The sequence below is a fragment of the Carcharhinus amblyrhynchos genome, chromosome 2 (genome assembly GCF_965287045.1).
Source record: "Carcharhinus amblyrhynchos chromosome 2, sCarAmb.v2.hapA, whole genome shotgun sequence".
NCBI lineage: Eukaryota > Metazoa > Chordata > Chondrichthyes > Carcharhiniformes > Carcharhinidae > Carcharhinus > Carcharhinus amblyrhynchos.
In genome coordinates this window covers 106,705,166-106,727,547 of record NC_137325.1, presented here as the reverse complement: position 1 = coordinate 106,727,547, position 22,382 = coordinate 106,705,166, and the positions used below count along the sequence as shown (strand labels likewise).

The window sequence follows — 22,382 nt, the reverse complement described above, 5'->3', positions numbered from 1 at the left end:
CCATCCCACCCGTGGCAGCTTTGATGGCAGGCAGACCCAAGCGGGAGCCAAAAAGGCAGATACTCACTGGCACAAAAAATCATATTGCAATCCTCCTAATGACGGATTAATGGCGAGTGGGTCTTCCCGCTGGCATGAATTCCATTTGCATTGATTTGCATCTCATGAATGCTCATTAAAATAGCTGACCACTCTCATCAAATCAGGCCATCCAATCTTTCATCACGCCAGCATGAAATTATATCAATCTAAAACCAATTGCTAAAGAGCGGTGAGCAAAAGATGGTCCTCAGAGAGAGAGGATCCAACCATCTCCCCCGACATTCTATTGTGTTACCTTTGCTGAATTCCCCACTATTAACATCCTCCAGAAACAGAACTGGATCAGCCATATAAATACTTGGCTACAAGAGCAGGCCACAGGCTGGAAATCTTGCAGAGAGTAACTCATCTCCTGACTCTCAAAAGCCTCCCCTCCACTCACAAGACTCAAGTCAGACACGTGATGGTATACTTTTCACTTGATGGGTGCAAGTAGCTCCAACAGCTCTCAAGAAGCTCAAGGCCTTGCAGAACAAAGCTTCCTGCTTGACTGGCACCCTATCAAACACTTTCAACATCCATTCTTTCCACCATAGATGCAGAGCAGCACGGCAGAAACTCAGCAAGGCTCCTTCAACATCCATAACCTCTACTGCCTAGAAGGACCAAGGGCGGTAATGTATAGGACCACCACCATCTGCAAATCCCCCTCCAAGCCATACACCATCCTGACTTGGGATTCATGAGGCATGAATTGGCCATGGTGGACTGGGAAACATTACTGAAAGGAAAGATAATGGACAGAAAATGGCAGGCGTTTGAAAAACAAATAGGTGAACACCAGAAGTTGTTTCTGCTGTTTGGCACAAGAGTGGTAAGGCAATTGTGGGCAAACCACGGCTCACAAGGGAAATTATAGAGTATCAGATTCAAGAAAGAAACAAACAAACTAACAAGAAAAAGCAATAGGTCTCAGGATTGACAGCAGTTTAAAATTCAGAGGAGGACCAAGAGATTGATTAAGAAGGGAAAAATAGAATATGAAAGTAAGCTAGCAGAGGACATAAAACCTGATTGTAAAAGTTTCTATAGTTATGTAAAGAGAAAAAGATTGACAAAAACAAATGTGGGCCCCTTACAGTCAGAAATGGAAGAATTCATAACGGGGAATAAAGAAATGGTCGAGGAATTAAAGTTGTACTTTGCTTCAGTTTTCACAAAGAAGACATAAATAAAGTGCCAGAAGTGCTGAGAGAAACTTGTTTTAGTGAGGAGCTAAAGGAAATCAGCATTAGTAGGTTAGGGGGAAATTGATGGGATTGAAGGTGGTTAAATCTCCAGATCCTGATAATCTTCATCCCAGAGTACTTCAGGAAGAGGCCCAAAAGTAGTAGATCCATTGGTGGTTATTTTCCAAAATTCTTTGGACTCTGGTATAGTTCCTTCAAATCGGAAGGTAGCTGATGTAAGGCTGCTATTCAAAAAGGGAGGTAAAGAGAAAACAGGAAACTATAGAACAGAGAGCCTAACATCAGCAAGAGTCTATTATCAAGGATTTCATAACTCAGCATTTGGAATGCTGGAGTGTAATCAGGCAAAGCCAGCATGGATTTACAAAAGGGAAATCATGCTTCACAAATCTATTGGAAATTTTTGAATGTGTAGTTAGTAGAATTGACTGAGGAGAACCAGTGAATGTGGTTTAATTAGACTTTCAGAAGGCCTTCAAAAAGGTCTCACATAACAGACTATTATATAAAGTTAAAGCACATGGGATTGCAGGTAAGTGTCTTGATATGGATAAAAACTGATTAGCAGATAGGAAGCAAAGAGTCAGCATAAATGGGTCTTTTTCTGATTGGCAGTTAGAAACTAATGGGGTCCTGCAGAGATCTCTGCTAGGACCCAACCATTCACATTATATATTAATGATTTGGAAGAGGGAACTGAATGTATTATATGCAAATTTGCAGATGATACAAAGTTGGATGGAAGGGTGAGTTGTAAGAAGGATGCAGAGATGTGTCAGTGTGATTTGGACAGTCTGAGTATGTGGGTATCTGCTCAACAGATACAGCATAATGTGGATAATGTGAGGTTATCTACTTTGGTAGCAATGTTAGAAAGACAGATTATTACTTGAATGGGTGTAAATCGAGAAAGATGGATATTCAACAAGACCCTGGCGTTCTTGTCCATCAGTCGCTCAAAGGAAGCATGTAGGTACAGCAGGAAATAAAGGCGGCAAATAGTATGTTGGCCTTCATAGTGAGAAGATTGGAGCATATGTTTAGCGATGTTTTTGCTGCAACTGTATTGGGTGTTGGCGAGGCCATACCTGGAATATTTGCTGGAATTTTACTACCAAGACCGCCCTGGAATCTCTCAGAACGGGAATTCTCTATTGGCTTTGAGCAGGATTTTATGAACCTCATTCATGCAAGGTCACAAAATATTGGCCATTGTGTGCAGTTCTGGTGTCCTTATCTGAGGAAGAACGTCCTTGCTATATAGAGGGATAGCAGGCTGATTCCAGGAACAGCAGGTTTGTCAAATGAGGAGAGACCAGGTCGGTTGGATTATATTCACTGGAGTTTAGAAAAGTGAAACAGGATCTTATAGAAACTTATAAAATTCTAACAGGGTTAGACATGGTATATTCAGAAAAAATATTTGGAGCTTTTGAATAGCATCAAGTTAGATAAGTCGCCAGGACAGGATGGGATGTTCCCCAGATTACTGTGGGAGTCAAGGGAAGAGATTGCAGAGCCTCTGGCGATGATCTTTGTGTCATCGATGGAGACGGGAGAGGTTCCGGAGGATTGCGGATGTGGTTCCTATATTCATGAAAGGGAATAGAGGTAGCCCAGGAAATTATCAACCGGTGAGTCTAACCTCAGTGGTTGGTAAGTTGATCGAGAAGATCCTGAGAGACAGGATTTATGAACATTTAGAGTAGTATAGTATGATCAAAAGTAGTCAGCATGGCTTTGTTAAAGGCAGATTGTGTCTTACGAGCCTGGATGGATTTTTTGAAAATGTGACTAAACACATTGACAAAGGAAGAGCAGAGGATGTGGTTTTTATGGACTTCAGCAAGGCATTCAATAAAGTCCCCCATGCAAGGCTTATTGAGAAAGTGACAGGGCATTGGATCCAAGCAGACGTTGCTTTGTGGATCCAGAACTGGCTTGCCTGCAGAAGGCAGAGAGTGGTTGTAGATGGATCTTTTTCTTCATGGAGGTCGGTCATCAGTGGAGTGCCCCAGGGATCTGTTCTGGGACCCTTGCTGTTTGTGATTTTTATAAATGACCTGGATGAGGAAGTGGAGGGATGGGTTGGTAAGTTTGCTGATGACACGAAGGTTGGAGGTGTTGTGGATAGTCTGGAGGGATGTCAGAAGTTGCAGCATGACATAGATAGGATGCAAGACTGGGCGGAGAAGTGGCACATGGACTGCAACTGGGATAAGCGTGTAGTGGTCCATTTTGACAGGTCAAATGGGATGAAGGAATACAATATTAAGGGTAAGACTCTTAGCAGTGTGGAAGATCAGAAGGATCTTGGAGTCTGGGTTCATAGGACTCTCAAATCAGCCTCGCAGGTAGAGCATGTGGTTAAGGAGGCGTATGGTGTACTGGCCTTCATCAATCGAGGGATTGAGTTTAGGAGTCGGGAGGTAATGCTGCGGCTGTATAAGATCCTGGTCAGACCCCACTTGGAGTACTGTGCTCAGTTCTGGTCGCCTCATTACAGGAAGGGTGTGGAAGCCATAGAAAGGATGCGGAAGCCATAGAAAGGGTGCAGAGGAGATTTACAAGGATGTTACCTGGATTGGGTGGCATGCCTTATGAGGTTAGGTTGAGAGAGCTTGATCTTTTCTCCTTCGAGAGACAAAGGACGAGAGGGGATCTGATAGAGGTGTATAAGATGATGGGATGTATTGATCAGGTGGAGTCTGAGGCTTTTCCCCAGGGCTGAAATGGCTGCCACAAGAGGATACAGGTTTAAGGTGCTGGGGAGCAGGTACAGAGGAGATGTCAGGGGTAAGTTTTTCACTCAGAGGGTGGTGGGTGAGTGGAATCGGCTGCCGGTGGTGGTGGTGGAGGCAAATTCGACAGGGTCTTTTAAGAGACTTCTAGATGAGTACACGGGACTTAATAGGATTGAGGGTATAGGTAAGCCTAGTAGGTAGAGATAAGATCGGCGCAACTTGTGGGCCGAAGGGCCTGTTTGTGCTGTAATTGTTCTACGATTCTATGAATGTTCCTGATGGTGTAGGGAGTCCACAATTAGGCACCATAGTTTGAAGATAAGTGGTAAATCTTTTAGAACTGGGGAGAGGAGAAATTTCTTCACCCAGGGGATGGTGAATGTGTGGCATTCACAGAAGTTAGTTGAGGCCAAAACGCTGCCAGATTTCAAGAAGAGATTAGAAATAGCTCTTGGGGCTAAAAGGATCAAAGGATATGGGGGGGGCGGCGGGGCGGGGTGCAATCAGGATATTGAATTTAATGATTAGCCATAATCAAAATGAATGGCAGAGCAGGCTCAAAAAAGGGATGAATGGCCTACTCCTGCTTCTACTTTCTATGTTTCTAACTATATCACTGTTCCTTCACTGTCGGAGTCAAAATCCTGGATTCCTGCAACACCATGCTGTGTGTACCTACACCACAGGAACTGCAGCAGTTCACCATTACCTTCTCAAGGGCAATTAGGGTTGGATAATAAATGCTGGCCACGTCCTATAAAAAGGATAAAAAATAATTTGGAAGGCGACGACACATACAGGTACTTTGTAAAGGAAAGGGAGGTTAAAGATGTGAGTTTGCAAAAATAGAAGGATCAAAATTTATTTTTCTGAGGGAGAGATGGTGATGATGACAGCAGTTTTGAAGAAGAGGAGCCAGAACCCAAAGCGAGAGAACCATTAACGATGTCAGTTTCTATGACAGCCAGGAATGGAAGCTGAGCAGTCAGCAGTTTAATAGGAATGTAATGGGGCGGCAAGGTGGCACAATGGTTAGCACTGCTGTCTCACAGCTCCAGGGATCTGGGTTCGATTCCCGACTTGGGTTACTATCTGTCTGGAGTTTGCACATTATCACTGTGTCTGTGCAAGTTTCCTCAGGGCGCTTCGATTTCTTCCCACAGTCCAAAGATGTGACAGTTAGGTGCATCGGCCATGCTAAATTCTTCCTTAGTGTCCCGGTATGTATAGGCAAGAGGGATTAGCAAGGTAAATATGTGGGTTTATGGGTATAGGGCCTGTGTGACATTGTTGTCGGTGCAGACTCAATGGGCTGAATGGCCTCCTTCTACACTGTTGAGTTTTTATGATTCTGAGAGAGCCTGGGGGTTAAGATGTGGATCCCACAGACAAAAGGAGCTTGGATTATGCAACAGGGAGACAGGAAACAAACTAGAAAGAAAGAGAATTGAATTCAGAGATAGTACAAAGGATAGCCTTAAAGGAAGCTAGGCACAGTGGGCAAGAGGCAGCTGATCAGATAGTCTTTATCTGTGTGTCAAAAAAAGCCATGAGTTCATTACATGAGTTATTGGAGAGGAGGAAGGAGTAATGAGCAGGAGAGGACGATTTAAGATTAGTGCTAGAGAGGAGAAACCTGCAGGCATAAAAACAGTTTCTATATTGAAGGTGGGGCCCAGTTCTACTTAAACTATTTCTGTCAACATCATAACCACATTCACGCAATCAGGCTGCCCATCAATCATCAAAATCATAGATGAGTCACTACTTCCTCCGCCTGAATATCAGATGAAATAAGTCATTTTTCCTAAACATATTGTAAATTTCACTTTCTTCTCACTGATTCTGTCCTGTTCCCCAGCTAATTACTCCAGTGAAAACTTGGTACCCTGTTCAACCTGGAATCGAGCTTCCTTATCCATACCAAGACTGCTTTTCTTTCCCCCCCCATCTACAAACGTTGACCACCGCCCCCCCCTCCTCCTCAGCCCCTCCACCACAGAAACCTATATCCAGGTTTTTTTCACAATCAGACACAAATTCTTTTATGCCCTCCTTCCTTCCTCTTTTATATACTCCAGCTGGACCAGAATACAACTCCCTCTATAGTATCCCATACTTGCTGAACTACACCAATTCCAAATGTTTTAACTTTAAGAGGCTCAATTTTAATCCTGGCCACCCAACATGAACAAGGTAAGTGGTTACTTAAGACGGCAACCAGGAATCTGCACTATATTGTCGACTGGCTTGTGCACGTTATCATTTTAGCTGGTACAATTCCAGCAGCACCTTGGGCACCTGCCACAGACAGATAAGGGCAATTTAAGATGTTGAAGTCACAGACCAAAGGTTTCATTAGTGTCGCAATACAATTTTCATTTCAGATTAGAGATGGTCCATATGATACCAGTGAATCTTTGCTTGGATCCCAAAGTTGTTTGTTTCTCCTCCCTATTCCCACTCTCACAAGCCCATACATTGTTTCCATCTATTTTAGAACATAGAAAAACTACAGCACAAACAGGCCTTTTGGCTCACAAGTTGAGCTGATTATATCCCTACCTATAACCCTCAAATCCTATTAAATCCCATGTACTCATCCAGGGGTCTTTTAGACAATCCCTCCACAGCGTCCACCTTCTCTACAGCTGTGACACTATTCCTGATCAACAGTGCCATTCCCCCCGCCTCTCTTTTGCCTTCCTCCCTGTCCTTCCTGAAACATCTAAAACCCGGCACCTGAAGTACCCAGTCCTGTCCCTGAGACATCAAAGTCTCTGTAATGGCCACCACATCATATTCCCAAGCAGCAATCCACGCTCTAAGCTCATCCACTTTATTCATTACACTCCTGGTGTTAAAACAGACACATCACAGACCTTCAGTCTGAGCGCTCCCCTTCTCCATCACCCGTCTATCCTCCCTCTTACACTGTCTACAATCCTTCTCTATTTGTGAGCTAACCTCCTCGCTCCCAGTCACCTCATCTCAATTCCATCCTTTAGGTGAGACACTGATCTCAAATAGTAGCTCTGGGAATTAAAACGGCCTGGGTAAATCCATTAAAAAAACTCAACCTTCTTACACATACAACACAACATCCAGATTAAAACGGAGGCTAAAATCCTTTATCTCATCTTCAAATCCATCCAGGATCTCATCCCTGGCACTTTTGGATTGCCACTGGCTGAGTGAAACCTACCCATTAGGAAATGACAGTATTACTGTGAGACCTGCAGAGTACAAAAACAGCCCTTGATAGCACGCCATCAGTTAATGTTCACAGACCATGAAACCAATGCCAAGATAGAACCAATTACTAACCTTTGCCCTCGATGAGCTGGCATTCTCCATGTTTTCAATGCTACTGATGCAGTTATGAGGAACCTTACTGCACGCCACACGGATGAAGTCCCAGAAGCTTCGAGGACTTTCATAACCAAACCAATTTATTTGACCTGCAACACAGAAGTAGAAGACCAAAACAAATAAAAATAACAATCTACAAAATCAGTAACTTCACTTTGAAACAAAACAAAGATTTTTCCAAGGCAGATTCAAAACATTGAATTCAGAGCAATTAATACCAATTAAATTACCATCTTTCTTTAATTTAAATAAAGGGTCACCATCAACCTGAAGTACTAACTTTACACAGATGCTGCCTGATCTGTCGGATAGTTATTTATTAATTAGTGTCACAAGCAGGCTTATATTAACACTGCAACAAAGTTACTGTGAAAATGTCCTAGTCATCAAGGTCTGGTGTCTGTTCGGCTACATCGAGGGAGAATTTAGCATGACACATGCATCAGCATGTCTTTTAGACAGTTGGAGGAAACAGGAGCACACGGGGAGAACATGCAGACTCCACAAGTGACCCAAGCCGGAAATCGAACCCAGGTCCCCAGTGCTGAGAGGTAGCAGCGCTAACCACTGTGCCACCCTACATCATTTCCTGCCTTGATTTCAGATTCCAATACCTGCAGTATTTTGCTTTTGTAGACTAGACAGCCCCTGAGCTTGCTGTGCCATTCAATGCAATCATGGCTGATCGCACTGAACAGTCTTTTGACATTTTAAGAATTGGGTCATCCTTGGGTCAGTACATTTCCATTAATGTGCTCAGTCTGCGTTGCATTCGCAAAGTATCAATATACTGCAAGCCTGACAGTCTGAATAATGAACATAGTCAGTGAGCACTTGAATGTTAATGTACTTTCATCCCAAATATAGAACAGTTAGACAAACTGATACAACCCCCGATATTTCATTAGATTATTCACAATGGATGTGGAGAGCAGAAAAAAAATTTAAGATAATCTGTGGTTAAATAAGAAGAACAAATTTCTCCAAATCCAAAAGTTTAGACAATGTTTATTCCGCAATTCTCTCTACTCAAAATTCCCATTCCGGACAACATAATTCAAGATTTACACTTACATTTCAAAACATGAGGTATTAGCCAAAACAAGTTCCTACTTAGGTTATTTTCCTTTTATACACAATTTACTGCCTGAGAGAATAACTTAGTTGCCATTTTGAATTCTGGGAGAATTCCACCAACATCTTTTTAGATTACCAGTTAGTGGCCTACAAATTAGGCTGCACCATTTTCAGGCTCAAATACAGTGTTCCATGCCGAGTACAGTATGCAAGTCAGTCAAGAGGTGTGATTATCGATAAAAATTAGTCCTCAGGCTTTATTAAGCTACATACTGTAAGCTGTCGGCTTTGGCAATGCCTTTGCAAGCAACTCCCTTGAGTGAAGGCATCAACATGAGGTTTGCTGCCCCACTGGCATTCAGTAAGGTCCAGGGCCAGCGTGGTGGTAGTTTGCATCCACAGATCATGAACGGTGCAAGCTTTGATTACTTTTTCAACGTGGTCCTTCAAAGACTTTTAGGCTCTTAAAAATTGGAGTGTTAATTCCTGTATTGGATGTCCAGCAGTGAAATCGGCCCCATGTTTGTGCAGACCAAGTGCAGGTCATTCTACTGCTAAATTAATATGTGTTGCACAAGTGTTATGTCCCAAGGGTGGGTGCAACACTTATTAGGGTTACCAGCCCTCAGGATTGAGCTGGAGTCTCCAGGACACTTTTATTATTTTATTTTTGTCATTTTCATGGAATCATACCTCTGCAGGAGGCCACCATTTGGCCATCGAGTTTACACTGACCACAATCCCACCCAGGCCCTATCTCCATTCCCCCATGCATTTGCACTAACTAGTTCCTCTGACACTGAGGAACAATTTAGCATGGCCAATCCAACTAACCTGCACATCTTTAGACTGAATAATGGGATTTTCTTTGAAAATTGCACTTTACCAGATATAAAAGTATTGGAAATGGGGGAAAGGCTGTTTTTGGCTGACAGCCAAGCACCACCCAACTGCATAATGAGTCTTTTTGCTTTCCAATTGGTGTAGGAAGGCTGTGCATCACGAGGAGAGAGGTGTTGGCCAACAAATGGCTGGAGCCTTGGGATAAGTCATGTGATGAAACCTCCAGGAATACATTTAATCCCAGTTGGCAATCCTACTTGTCAATTTCCAACCCCATACCAATCCTTCAACATTTTGTTTGCAGTGCATTAGAAGGTTTTTTAAAAATGGAGTTTGGCAATACGGATTAAATCAGCTGGCAAATGGAATTTAAGGCTTTTAGAATGAACTTTTCTCCCATTGCTGGATTCACAAACCTTGAAGTGGAAAGGGTTAGGGTTAGATAAGGCTTTCAGATAAGCATCTGAAGTATAAGACACATTTAGCTCATATTGTTCAAGAATATATTATACATAAGAAATAAGTTGCTACAATGGCGTCTTTGCTAGAATGTTAAAGTTATTTTCCTTAACAGGAAGTTCTGAGACATACCTCAATGCGTCATTAATTCTCAATTTGGAATTAGGAATCCCACTGTTCAGGCTTCCTCTGAAATGAACCACACGTCTCAACAGAACAGGCTCAACTCCATCAAAATAGCAGGGGTCTGAAATGTCCACCAGTTACTGTGGGAGTGCATGTGGACTTGTTACCCAGACCTTTGCCCTATGCCTGCAAAATTGACGGAAATTGTAACGTGGGTGGAAATCCTGGAATTTGGTCCTGTCCGCCATTTTTAAATGTCTCTCAATTTGGCCTGATTTCATGAAAATCTGGGTCTGTGTCTTGCAGTGCTAAACTTCTTATAGCCAGTTAATGAAAGAGATCTGAAGTCAGTCTTTGCTCAGTTTTTGATTTATTCACAATGTGAGACATTACAATTTTGCATAGCTCCTAAACATACCCACCAGTGTCAATGAGTATCTCTTTATACTCTTTTAAAGAATGAAAGAATAAACTAATTAACCAGTAAACAAATCAACAGTCCCTTAAAGGGGGACTGTAACAATTGAACAAATGATATGAAAATCATACACAGAGGCACTGGAGAACCTGACTATAAACTGTAATGGAGTGGCATTCTCCAGTAGCTATAAGTTATATTCCTCATGCTTTCCACAAGAAGGGCTGCTGAGTGATGAAGATACTGTTGTAGAACTGATTTCAATCAACTAAAAGTGCGTAAGTTAAAATATATTCATTCCTACAAGTAATCAACATTACCCATCGAGCCTGCAAAAGAATATAAAGTAAGGATCTCATACAAGTCCATTCATTCATAGAATAGGATTGTAGAATTCCTAAGTGCAATCAGCCCAAGTCTGCACCAGCTCTCTGACAGAGTATCTTACCCAGACCCTCCTCCCCAGCCTTTCCCTGTAACCCCACATATTTCCCATGGTTAATCTATCAAACATTAAGGGGCAATTTTGCATGGCTAATCTACCTAACTTGCACATCTTTGGGCTGTGGGAGGAAACTGGAGCATCTGAAGGAAACCCATACAGACATGGGGAGAACATGCGGACTGTCACCCAAGTCTGGAATCAAACCCAGATCCCTGGAGCTGTGAGGCAGCAGCACTAACCACTGTGCCACCATGCTGCCCTTACCTTCTCTTCCACTCTGAAGATGTTCTGCACAAGCAGATTTGGATTTTCACTGATGGCCACCCTGGTAGTCCTCTTCTTCAGGGTGCCCATAATCTCATTAATGTTAAAATTATGTAGTGGATATCAAGGACTTCCCTCAAATTTGTCTCTCCCTTCTGTTAGTGGAAGCATAATAAACAGATGACAACATTCAAGGAAATCAATGTAGTTTAGTAAACCAACTAAGGGCATCACTTAAGAGCATAAGAGTGTCAGAATACTGGCATAAGTAAAAGTGCTAAAAGCACTTTCGGCCTTTTGGCTAAGATCAAGTGCAGTATCGACATGCTGTGCTTGGTTGCAGTCATCAGGTTACAGTTTAGCTTCATTTTTGAAGCAATTTTTAAAAGCAGCGTCTTGGCCGTTTGGCTAAGATGCAAATGAGATCAAGTCTTGGAGGAGGTGCAATGCCTACTCCAATCAGCTTGAATCATGTAGATCAAGCCCAAGACAGGAGGTGAGAGCCCTGTGTTGTCAGCTTGGATCAGGAATGTCTCAAGACTCTGAATTGGACTTGATTTGATTGAATTGGAATAAAAATACAAAAAAAAGAAGCAGTGACTGAATGATCAGAAAGGGGGGCACATAAGACAATCGCCTTTAAATTAATTGTTACTGTTAAGCAAAATGGAAAAAAAGCACAATGGTTTATTCACCACAGTGTAACTTTGACTTAACATCTTAAGCTCCTTTCCTAGAAAGGTGGTAAAGAGTTGAACATGTTTATGAAGTTCTGAATCCATGAAGGGCTGAAATGCATCAAAGGATCACAAATGAGTCCTTGATCTGGATACTGGCTAAAAACAGAAGTATAAAAACCACACTCCATAACATAAATGTGAGAATAGAGAGTGGTATAGCTGCTCAAAAGCAACAGTCAAATTAGAATGAAATTGCAACACAAGCATTAAACCAGCAATCAAGGGAACATTCTCCCTCAGTTGAAAACTGATTGCTGTAGTCTTACATTTCCAGCCAATCAATCAACTTCACTCACAGGAGTCAAAACGGAAGCAAGTTAAAAGATGAATGCCTGAAAACTATGCAGAGAGTTCACAGAATCACAATCACAGAATCACATTATTACAAGTGCAGAAGAGGCCCTTCGGCCCACTAAGTCTGCACTGATGCATGAATTGCCCTGACCTGCCCACCTAATCCCACTTGCCAGCATTTAGCCCATAGACTTGAATGTTTTGGTGCACGACGTACTCATCCAGGTACATTCTAAAGGATGAGGGGCATCCCGCTTCCACCACCATCCCAGACAGTGCATTCCAGACTGTTACCATCCTCTGGAGTAAAAAGGTTTTTCCTCAAATCCTCCCTCATCTCCCATCCCTCACTTTTAGCTAGTGTGCCCTCGTAACTGACCCCTGAACTAAGGGGAACAGCCGCTCCCTATCCACCCTGTTCATGGCCCTCAATCTTGAACACCTCAATCAGGTTGCCCCTCAGTCTTCTCTGCTCCAATGGAAACAACCCAAGCCTATCCAACCTCTCTTCATAAATGTTTCATCCCAGGCAGCATCCTGGTGAATCTCCTCTGCACCCCCTCCAGTGTGTTCACATCCTTACTGACATATAATTGCTTAATCATTCTTCTGAAACTCTACTCTCTCTGTAGAAGCCTTGATTTAAAATAATTAATTTACTGTCTCTGATGGAAAGGAACTTCAGATAAAATCCAAAGATGTTCATTCATTGATGCCCCATCAGGATGAATAAATGATTGTTCATCTGACCTTCACAAAACTGGGTTAAAAACATTGCACATATTCCTACATCTTTTTCTTAGTCAGGGTTTATACAAAAAAACTCAGCCACCAATTCACATTGTGATAAGAAAGGGGAGGAAATCTGGGAGAAAAAAATAGAAAGGCTTGAAACCATAAAAGGAAGAAAACCGTGCAGTTAACATTTTTAATTCAAGTTCAACAACGGAATTTGATTTGATTTGATTTATTGTCATATGTATTGGGATACAGTGAAAAGTATAGTTTCTTGCGTGTAATACAGACAAAGCATACAGCTCATGGAGAAGGAAAGGAGAGGGGGCAGAGAGTAGTGTTACAGTCATAGCTAGAGTGTAGAGAGAGAGATCAACCTAATATAAAGGTAGATCCATTCAGAAGTCCGATGGCAACAGGGAAGAAGCTGTTCTCGAGTTGGTTGGTACGTGACTTCAGACTTTTGTATCTTTTTCCGATGAGAGGCAAATGGCTTATGTTCAGATAGACAGCAACAAGCTATTCAAAGCTAAATTTGCATGCAACAGAACCAACTTACACCAGAACATTACAGACGACGAGGAAAATTTAACTGCGCCGATTAGATTAGACAAGGATAACAGTTGAAATTTCATTATATCAATCACTATTTAATTTCCTTTATGCGTCGTGTTTTTTAAATTGACATTTTCGCGACTAATGGCTTATAGGAGATAATGTGCATACAGCTGACAGAAATCAAAGGCAATATTGCCAGACCCTAATATTTGAAATAAGATTTAAGTGATTATTGGAAAATTCATAGTAAAAGCTGAGTTTTTGGTCATTTGAAGGCTTACAGTCAGACTCTTTCAATTTTGACCTTGCATGAAAACAAAGACCAAAATTGTGATAAAAAGGAATATCAGAATTTGATTTTCTTCATGAAAATATAAAAATGTCAGGAATGACAAAAGTGGATTAGATTTCAATCTATTAAAACAAGACTCCCTCAGAGTGCGCAATGTTTTTGCTTCTACTTCACTGTTTAAAATATTTTTCACTGCGGAAATACATTTTTATTCTAATTTCCGTTTCTTCCTTACAAATTGACAGACTGCTACATATCTCAGTGTGAAATCAAACAGATTTCATAGGAAATTCAATCATGATACATCCGTGAATTATGTTCACGAGGACCAATGCATTAGCTACATGCAGGCTCAGGCTCAGGGTGGGTGGTAGTGACTGAGGCCAGGGGGGCAGAGGCAGCGATTGGTCTGGGTCGTGAGGGGGAGGGTTGATAAAGGGGACAGCAATGTGTATGGGTAGTGAGGGGGAGGGTTGATAAAGGGGACAGCAATGTGTGTGGGTAGTGAGGGGGAGGGTTGATAAAGGGGACAGTGATGTGTGTGGGTAGTGAGGGGGAGGGTTGACAAGGGGGACAGCAATGTGTGTGGGTAGTGAGGGGGAGGGTTGATAAAGGGGACAGTGATGTGTGTGGGTAGTGAGGGGCTGGATAAGGCGGACAGTGATGTGGGTGGGGTTGATAAGGGGGACAGAGATGTGGGTGGGGGTGGGGTGATGTCTGTGGGGGGCCATCGCTCCTGCTTTTCACTCTCCGCTTTCTGCGGCCCGGGATCGACCTGACACGGGTGCGCCTCTTCAAATTTTTTTTTCTAACTGCACATGTGCAGTTCAGAGCTCCAATCATTTGGGCTGCGCTAAGCCCCGCCCACAGCGCGAATCGGACCCATGATTTTTTTTCCAGGCTGAGTGTGTATGGTGCCTGAAAGCAGATTTCGAAATCAGGTCTGAATTAAGCCCAGATTCAGCACTTAGAATAAAAATGGTAAAAATCGGGCCCATGGTGTCAAATATTTGACCCCAATTGATCTTCTAGCCACATATTCATGCCATTACTAAGACTACCTACTTCCACCTCTGAAACAAGGCCCGACTCCACCCTTGCTTCAGCTTATCTGCTGCTGAAACTTTTGTCTAGGTCTTCTAACACACTCTAGGCCTGCCTCCCATGTTTTACCGTCCCTAAACTGGAGCCCTTTCAGAAGTCTGCTGTCCAACTCCTAACTCACAACAAATCGCATTCAAACATCATGCCTGTGCTCACTGATCTATGATTGGCACCTGGTTAAATATCACCTCTCTTTTCAAATTCTCATCCTTGGTTTTAAAACCCTCCATGGTAGGGCCTCTGCTTCCATATCTCTGTAATCCCCTCTTGCCCTACAACTCATATCTGTGCTACTCTAATTCTGGCATCTTAAACATCCTTGATTTCAATCATTGCACCATTGGTGGCTATACCTTCAACTGCATGGGCCCCAAATTCTAGAATTTCATTCTTAAACCTTTCTAATTCCATTTCCTCCTTTGGATGCCCTTTAAAACTTAACTCTTTGTCCAAACTTTTGTTGATCTTCCCTAATATGACTAAGTTATATTTTGTTTTTGGGAGAAGAAATCTTTCAGAAGCATTCTGCCTAACAAGTCAAAAGGTGAATACAGTGGCGCCTACATCCCATTATGTGTATTACATACCTTCACCCACTGCCTGTTCAGGCTCCAGCACTTCTGCTTCTCTTTCAATGCACAAACCGAAACCTCCAGTTATTTGTCTATCATTGGCATTTGTCCTCATCCTTATGCAGTGTCCTGCCGCTCACCACCATCTTATCAAGGGCAATAAAACTGCTGGCCTAGCCAGTGAAGCCCATGTCATAGAATCCCTACAGTGCATCCGGCCCATCAAGTCTGCAACTGACCATAATCCCACTCAGGCCCTATCCCCGTAACCTCATGCATTTACCCCATTAATCCCTCCGGCACTACAGGTCAATTTATCATGGGCAATCGACCTAACCTGCACATCTTTGGAATGTGGTAGGAAACCCATGCGGATATGGGGAGAATGCGCAAACTCCACACAGACAGTGAACTGAGGCTGGAATTGAACCCCGGGTCCCTGGCGCTGTGAGACAGCAATGCTAACGACTGTGCCACCTTACCGCCCCATTATGTAATAGAATTATACCTTGCCAGTACTAATTTGTGTCCTTTATCTCACTGATGAGCCCTCAAAAGGAGCTCATTTGTTCTCTGTGTGCACCATCACAGGAACCATACACACTGTGTACAAGCTCAGATACGCGCACATTGACAGGAGCAGACTGACAGATAGTTGTGTTTTCACCTGGTGACTCACATTTAGCAAGTGAGTAAGAGCAGATGGAGGAGAGTCTGGAATTAAAAAATACAGCCCATTTCAAACTCTGCTCAGTTAGACACAGATGCTATACCATGGAGGCTGTGTCATTGAACAGAATCACTGAGAAGTAGCCAATTATGTGTGATGCACAGACAGGTTTTCAAAATGGACTCACCATGTTTGAATTCTTCCATTCTCTCTCCAACTCTCGCGAGGTGAGGAAGAGCTGATATCACAAAGTACTGAAATAACGTGTTCTGCCATGGCTAGAGTAATTAGCACACTCAGCAAAATTATGTGAATAATCCTTTTCTTACCAGCATGCAAGAAAGCAGCTGTGAATACTGATTCCTTATTGGTATCTTTGCCTGGAATTCTTCAGCCTCGCAATTACCACTGCGTACTTGCCTTGGATTCACTCATAACTTTCAGAAAGACTTGGGAAACCCATTGACCCAAAAGTTAAAGAGAAAAGTATGTCAATGTTGTTGTAATTGAGTAATTTAATACATAAAAAATGGACAAGCTGCCTTCTGGGGAGTAGGTACAGAGGAGATGTCAGTGGTAGGTTTTTCACTCAGAGGGTGGTGGGTGAGTGGAATCGGCTGCCATCGGTGCTGGAGGCAAATTCGATAGGGTCTTTTAAGAGAACACAAGAAATAGGAGCAGGAGTAGGCCATCTAGCCCTTCGAGCCTGCCCCGCCATTCAATAAGATCATGGCTGATCTGTCGTGGCTCAGTTCCACTTTCCCGCCCTCTCCCCATAACCCTTAATCCCCTTGCCTACCAAAAACCTATCTACCCGTGTCTTAAAAATATTTAGCAAGGCAGCCTCCACCACTTCAACGGGCAGAGAATTCCAGAGATTCACCACCCTTTGAGTGAAGAAGTTCCTCCTCAACTCCGTTCTAAACCGCCCCCCCTTTATCTTGAGGCATGCCCTCTAGTCCTGCTGTCCTTTCTGAACAGGAAGAATCTCTCTACCTCTACCCTATCCATCCCCTTCATTATCTTACACGTCTCAATAAGATCCCCCCTCATCCTTCTAAACTCCAACGAGTACAAACCCAGTCTATTCAGCCTCTCTTAATAGTCCAACCCCCTCATCTCCGGTATCAGCCTAGTGAACCTCCTCTGCACTCCCTCCAAGGCCAAAATATCCTTGCGCAAGTGCAGCAACCAAAACCGCACACAGTACTCCAGCTGCGGCCTCACCATTGCCCTGTACAGTTGCAGCAAGACCTCCCTGCTTTTATATTCAATCCCCCTCGCTATAAAGGCCAGCATCCCATTTGCCTTCCTGATCACCTGCTGCACCTGCAGACTGGGTTTTTGCGACTCATGCACAAGGACCCCCAGGTCCCTCTGCACCGTAGCATGCTGCAGCTTTTCGCCCTTTAAATAGTCGTCCCTCCTACTATTATTCCTGCCAAAGTGGATAACCTCACACTTGCTAACATTGTACTCCATCTGCCAGGTCCTCACCTACTCACTTAGCCTATCTAGATCCCTCTGCAGACTTTCCACACCCTCCGCACAATTTGCTTTTCCACTTATCTTCGATACCCTACACTCAGCCCCCTCCTCCAGATCATCTATATAAATGGTAAATAGTTGAGGCCCCAGCACCGATCCCTGGGGCACTCCACTAGTCACCAACCGCCAATCAGAATAGCACCCATTGATACCAACTCTCTGCCTCCCATTAGGCAACCAATCCTCTATCCACACTAACACCTTACCCCACCTCCATGCCCCCTAACCTCTGAAGCAACCTTTTATGCAGCATCTTATCAAACGCCTTCTGAAAAATCAAGAAACACCACATCCACCGGTTCCCCTCCGTCCACCGCACTAGTCACATCCTCATAGAATTCCAATAAATTCGTCAGACACGACTTCCCCTTAACAAATCCGTGCTGCGTCTGCTCTATCAAACAATTCTTCTCAAGGTGCCTCTAAACTTCTAGATGAGTACATAGGACTTAATAGGATTGGGGGTTATAGATAAGCCTAGTAGGTAGGCATATGATCGGCACAATTTGTGCGCCAAAGGGCCTGTTTGTGCTGTAGTTTTTTTCTATGTGTTTATGTTTCTTCCAGGAAATTGTGGGTGTGAAAACTCATACATTGGTGTCAAACGTGAAGTCAGCAGATTGGAACCATCTTTCCAACATATTGACAACTTTATATACCCACCTGCACCCAAAGCTACGTCCAAATCCACTTAAAATTCAATTATTTATTTTAGAAGAGAAAACTGCTTGGAATGTTTAACTAAGAATGTCCTTGAAACCACAGATAATTTCAACAGCTTTCCATAGATTCCCCTTCATATGATTACAGTTATTATGCAAGACATTTTTTTTCACATTTTTTACTTGGAGTATACACTTATTATTTAGTTCATTACTGTCTTCATTGCTGGTTGATAAAGATTTGGTGCTTAAGGCTGAAGCATCTTCTCCCACATTTCTTTTGTCAACTTCCCTCCTTCCACATCACAATGTGTTTACCGCAGTTTGGTATCATACAAAGTTTCAGCTGAGCAATTCTACCAATAAAAAGACTGTGGGCCCTATTTCCAACATCAACCACGTTTTCATCCAAACTGCAGGACGAGTGCCTAATCCTTGTCTATCCAGTCACTCACTAACAGGCAGCTAGGTTGCTCTCTATAGGTGGAGTTAATACTGTCATGGCCTACTGCCACATTTGAACCATTGGCTTATCCAATGCATCACAAATTGCATTGAAGGATTATCTTAGTGCAAGTTATTCATATCCAACCTGGTACATATAAAGGCTCTGCCAACTTCTTTTTCTCCTGCAAAAGCAAGGTGTCTGCCACAGTTTTAATTCTCTCTTGAAGATTCTCATCCACTCTCCATTTATCCTCCAGTCTCTTCCTGCTCCTTTCATTCTCTCCCTAACCATCTCCACCCACCCGAGACATTTGATTTTAAACTCCTCACCGTACTTCCCCCATTACCACTTTTTCCTACCCCATCTCCTCTGACAACATTCCAAATTATATCCACACACTCAAAAATACCAACTATTCTCCTCACCTCAGTGGCTAACATCAATCGATGAGCCACCATTGTTATTACTCATTGGAAGCCAATCTTTCCTTATGCACACCATCAAAATCTTATATAATGTTACAATTTTAAATTTAATCTCCTCTAACTTTACTCCAATGAAGATAAAGGGAGGGATTTTATGGCCTCACTCATCCCAAAACCGTAAAATCCTGAAGGTCAATGGAACTTTCCATTGTCCACCCCTCATCCCCTTTTAGGCAGGATACGTAAGGCACTGGCAGTACTACCAGTAAAAGTTAAATGATTTTTGAAACAAAGTTAATAAGCTAACATATCAAATGGTTTACACATGTATAAAGACATTAAGAGAATCAAACAAGTAATTATGATTTTAAACTATTACTTATATTTTAAAATGTATTTTAAGTATTGTATGAATCATTGTTCACTTCAGCCAAAAACAGGTTTTCATAACAGATGATGGTAAAAATGAAAAGTTCAGAGCCAAAGGCCTGGGAACCATAGCATTTAGCAGAATTCAGAAAGTTTCTGGGGAGGGAACATATTTTGCAACTGCATGAACAGGGACATTCATTGCCCAGACACAGAATAGGTATGCACCTGGACGCAGGATCCTATGTCTATTCAATTTGGCAGTGAGCCAGTGGGAATGTTCTCTTTGACTTCTATGATGAGCATCTATTGTAACTTAGCAACAGAGGAATTAGTTCAGCCAAGCTAGGAGTCAGTGTCCGGATTAAATGGACAAATGAAATATTATGCTAAATGGTAAAATGCAATTGGGCTGAAGAACATGTCAGGGATCATTATTGATGTATGTATGCTGAATGCAAATTATTTAAACTAATATGGGGTAGAATAATCAATAAAATCTATAATTGATCTGTTTTTGATTGCAAAGGTTAGATTCAGCAGAACAGTTCTGTCACTCTATTCCAGAGCTATCTAACCCTCTCAGTGACCTGCTAGCAGTTACTTGTTATGTTCTTATTTTAAATAAATGTTATGTCATTATGCAGAGATACCTACCTCGCGAGTTTTGCATTATCTGTAGTTAAAGATAATATTGGCCACTTCGAAATACCCCACAACACAGGGTCACTGCAATGACTCCTTTAGGAGTCATTCTTTTTTTAAAAAAAATAGTGACCCCCATTAAAGAAACAGGTGCAAGGCATTTTTTTCTCTCAGGAGGGTAGTGAGTCTTTGGAGCTCCCTTCCACAAAATACAGCAGAAGCAAGTCTTTGAATGTTAACAAGGCGGAGGTCAATAGATTCTTGATAACTTTTTATCCCTGTGTTTAATCAGAGTAGGCAGCAGGTTATAGTCAAACCAGTCACTATGTTATTGAATGGCAGAACAGGCTCAAAGAGCCAAGTGGCAGAGGCCAGTAGTGCTAATAACTAGAGCGTCTCTGTGTATCCATAATTTTCCATAATTTTCCATCTCTTGTGCCATCTTAAAAATGCAAGAAGACCTCATTCATTCTAACAGTGAGCAGAGATCATGTTGGATAACCTGATTCATAGGTTTAGGCAGGTATTGGAGAACCTGGTGGTGCATTTGAAACTAAAATTCTATGTGTGAAGACATGCTGGTCAACATATCATCTTATGGTCAAAATTCTAACCAGGACAAGTTACTGAGCTGTAAATACTCTATTGGATATTTTGTGGATTATTAAAACTGGTGTATACAGCTCTGTGTACACGATCAGAGTACATATATATTCATGTCGGATTTCTCAGCTTCTTCATATTAACTGTTTCGTTTTCTTATAACTGTTCAGTTATAGTACAAGTAGCATACAAGAATCCCAATCTTATGCTGCAGCGGGTTTGCGTCTGCAGGTTCAATCTTTTTACACTAATTTAAACATAATCATTTTAAAATTTAAACACCTTTTAAAACCAACATGAAATGGATACACTGATTAATTTCTAAGATTAACTATCCGGGTTCAAAGACTTCAAATAGAATCCAGAGACTGTCTGAACAGTCAGCCAGAACCCCTCTCATTACTGAGCTAGTTACTCAGTCTCCAAGGATACAGGCAAGCTTAATGAAGAATATATCAATTTCTCAAACCAGACATCTGTCCATTTAGCAGTAATAGGGTCTACAGGTCAAGAATAGAGAACGCAATTAGATTCTTCTAATGATCCAGCCCATTTGAGTTATGAAACAAATCCAAGGAAAGTGGCAACATGACAATCAGCTTAAATTCTAGTGGCTAGAGTTTGCTTTCTTAAGCTGCCCAGAATTGGGGTAGTAATGGGAAAGGGAAGGAAAATTCAGTATTACATGCAAGCTTAAATGAAGAATGCATCAATTTCTCAAACCAGACATTTATCCATTTAACAGGACCAGCACATTCCTGTAAGGATGAAGGATAAGTATAGCAGGTTTTGGGAAACCTTGGATAACAAGAGATATTGTGAGCCTACTCAAAGAGAAAAAGGAAGCATTTCTCAAAGCTAGGACACTAGGAAAACACGAAGCAAGTGTGGAATACAAGGAAAGTAGAAAGAAACTTAAGCAAGGTGTAAGGAGGGCTAAAAGGGGTATCAAAAAAAGCATGACCAGCAGGATCAAGAGAAGTCCCAAGGCTTTTTATACATATATAAAGAGCAAGATGGTAGCCAGGGAGAGTGAATCTACGCATGGGGCCAAAGGAAATTGGTGAGATATTAAATGAGTACTTTGTGTCCGGTAAGTGTTCTCCAAGGCAGCCTTCACGACACACGACAACACAGAGTTGCTGAGCAGAGACTGATAGCCGAGTTCTGTGCACACGAGGACAGCCTCAACCGGGATCTTGGGTTCATGTCACACTGTAACCCCCACAACATGCCTGGGCTTGCAAAATTTCACTAGCTGTCCTGGCTGGAGACTACACACATCTCTTTAACCTTCTGTCCACTCACATTGTCTGTACCTTTAAGACTTGATTACCTGCAAAGATTTGCATTCCAACCATTGTTTTATAAATTGAGGTTGTGTCTTTATATGCCCTGTTTGTGAACAGAATTCCCACTTACCTGATGAAGGAGCAGCGCTCCAAAAGCTAGTGGCTTGTGCTACCAAATAAAGCTGTTGGACTTTAACCTTACTGTGTTTACCCCAGTCCAATGCCGGCATCTCCATGTCATGACCTCCCCTGTAGCCAGCGAGGACACAAAGATTTCTCTCAAGACCCCAGCAATTTCCTCCTTTGCCTCTCTCAGTATTCTGGGGTATAGCCCATCTGGCCCTGGGGACTCGTCTACCTTAATGTTTCTCAGGAATCCCAGTAC

The 22,382-nt window shown here is 42.4% G+C and overlaps 1 protein-coding gene across 1 annotated transcript in view; it reads right to left on the bottom strand.

Annotated features, from left to right (window-relative positions):
• Positions 1 to 22,382, bottom strand: part of rundc3b (RUN domain containing 3b) — a 76,757-nt gene that overhangs the window by 23,981 nt on the left and 30,394 nt on the right. The window contains exon 3 of the mRNA XM_080210629.1: positions 7,364 to 7,497. Coding sequence (XP_080066755.1) covers positions 7,364 to 7,497 — 134 coding nt within the window. The remainder of the gene's footprint in view (positions 1 to 7,363; positions 7,498 to 22,382) is intronic.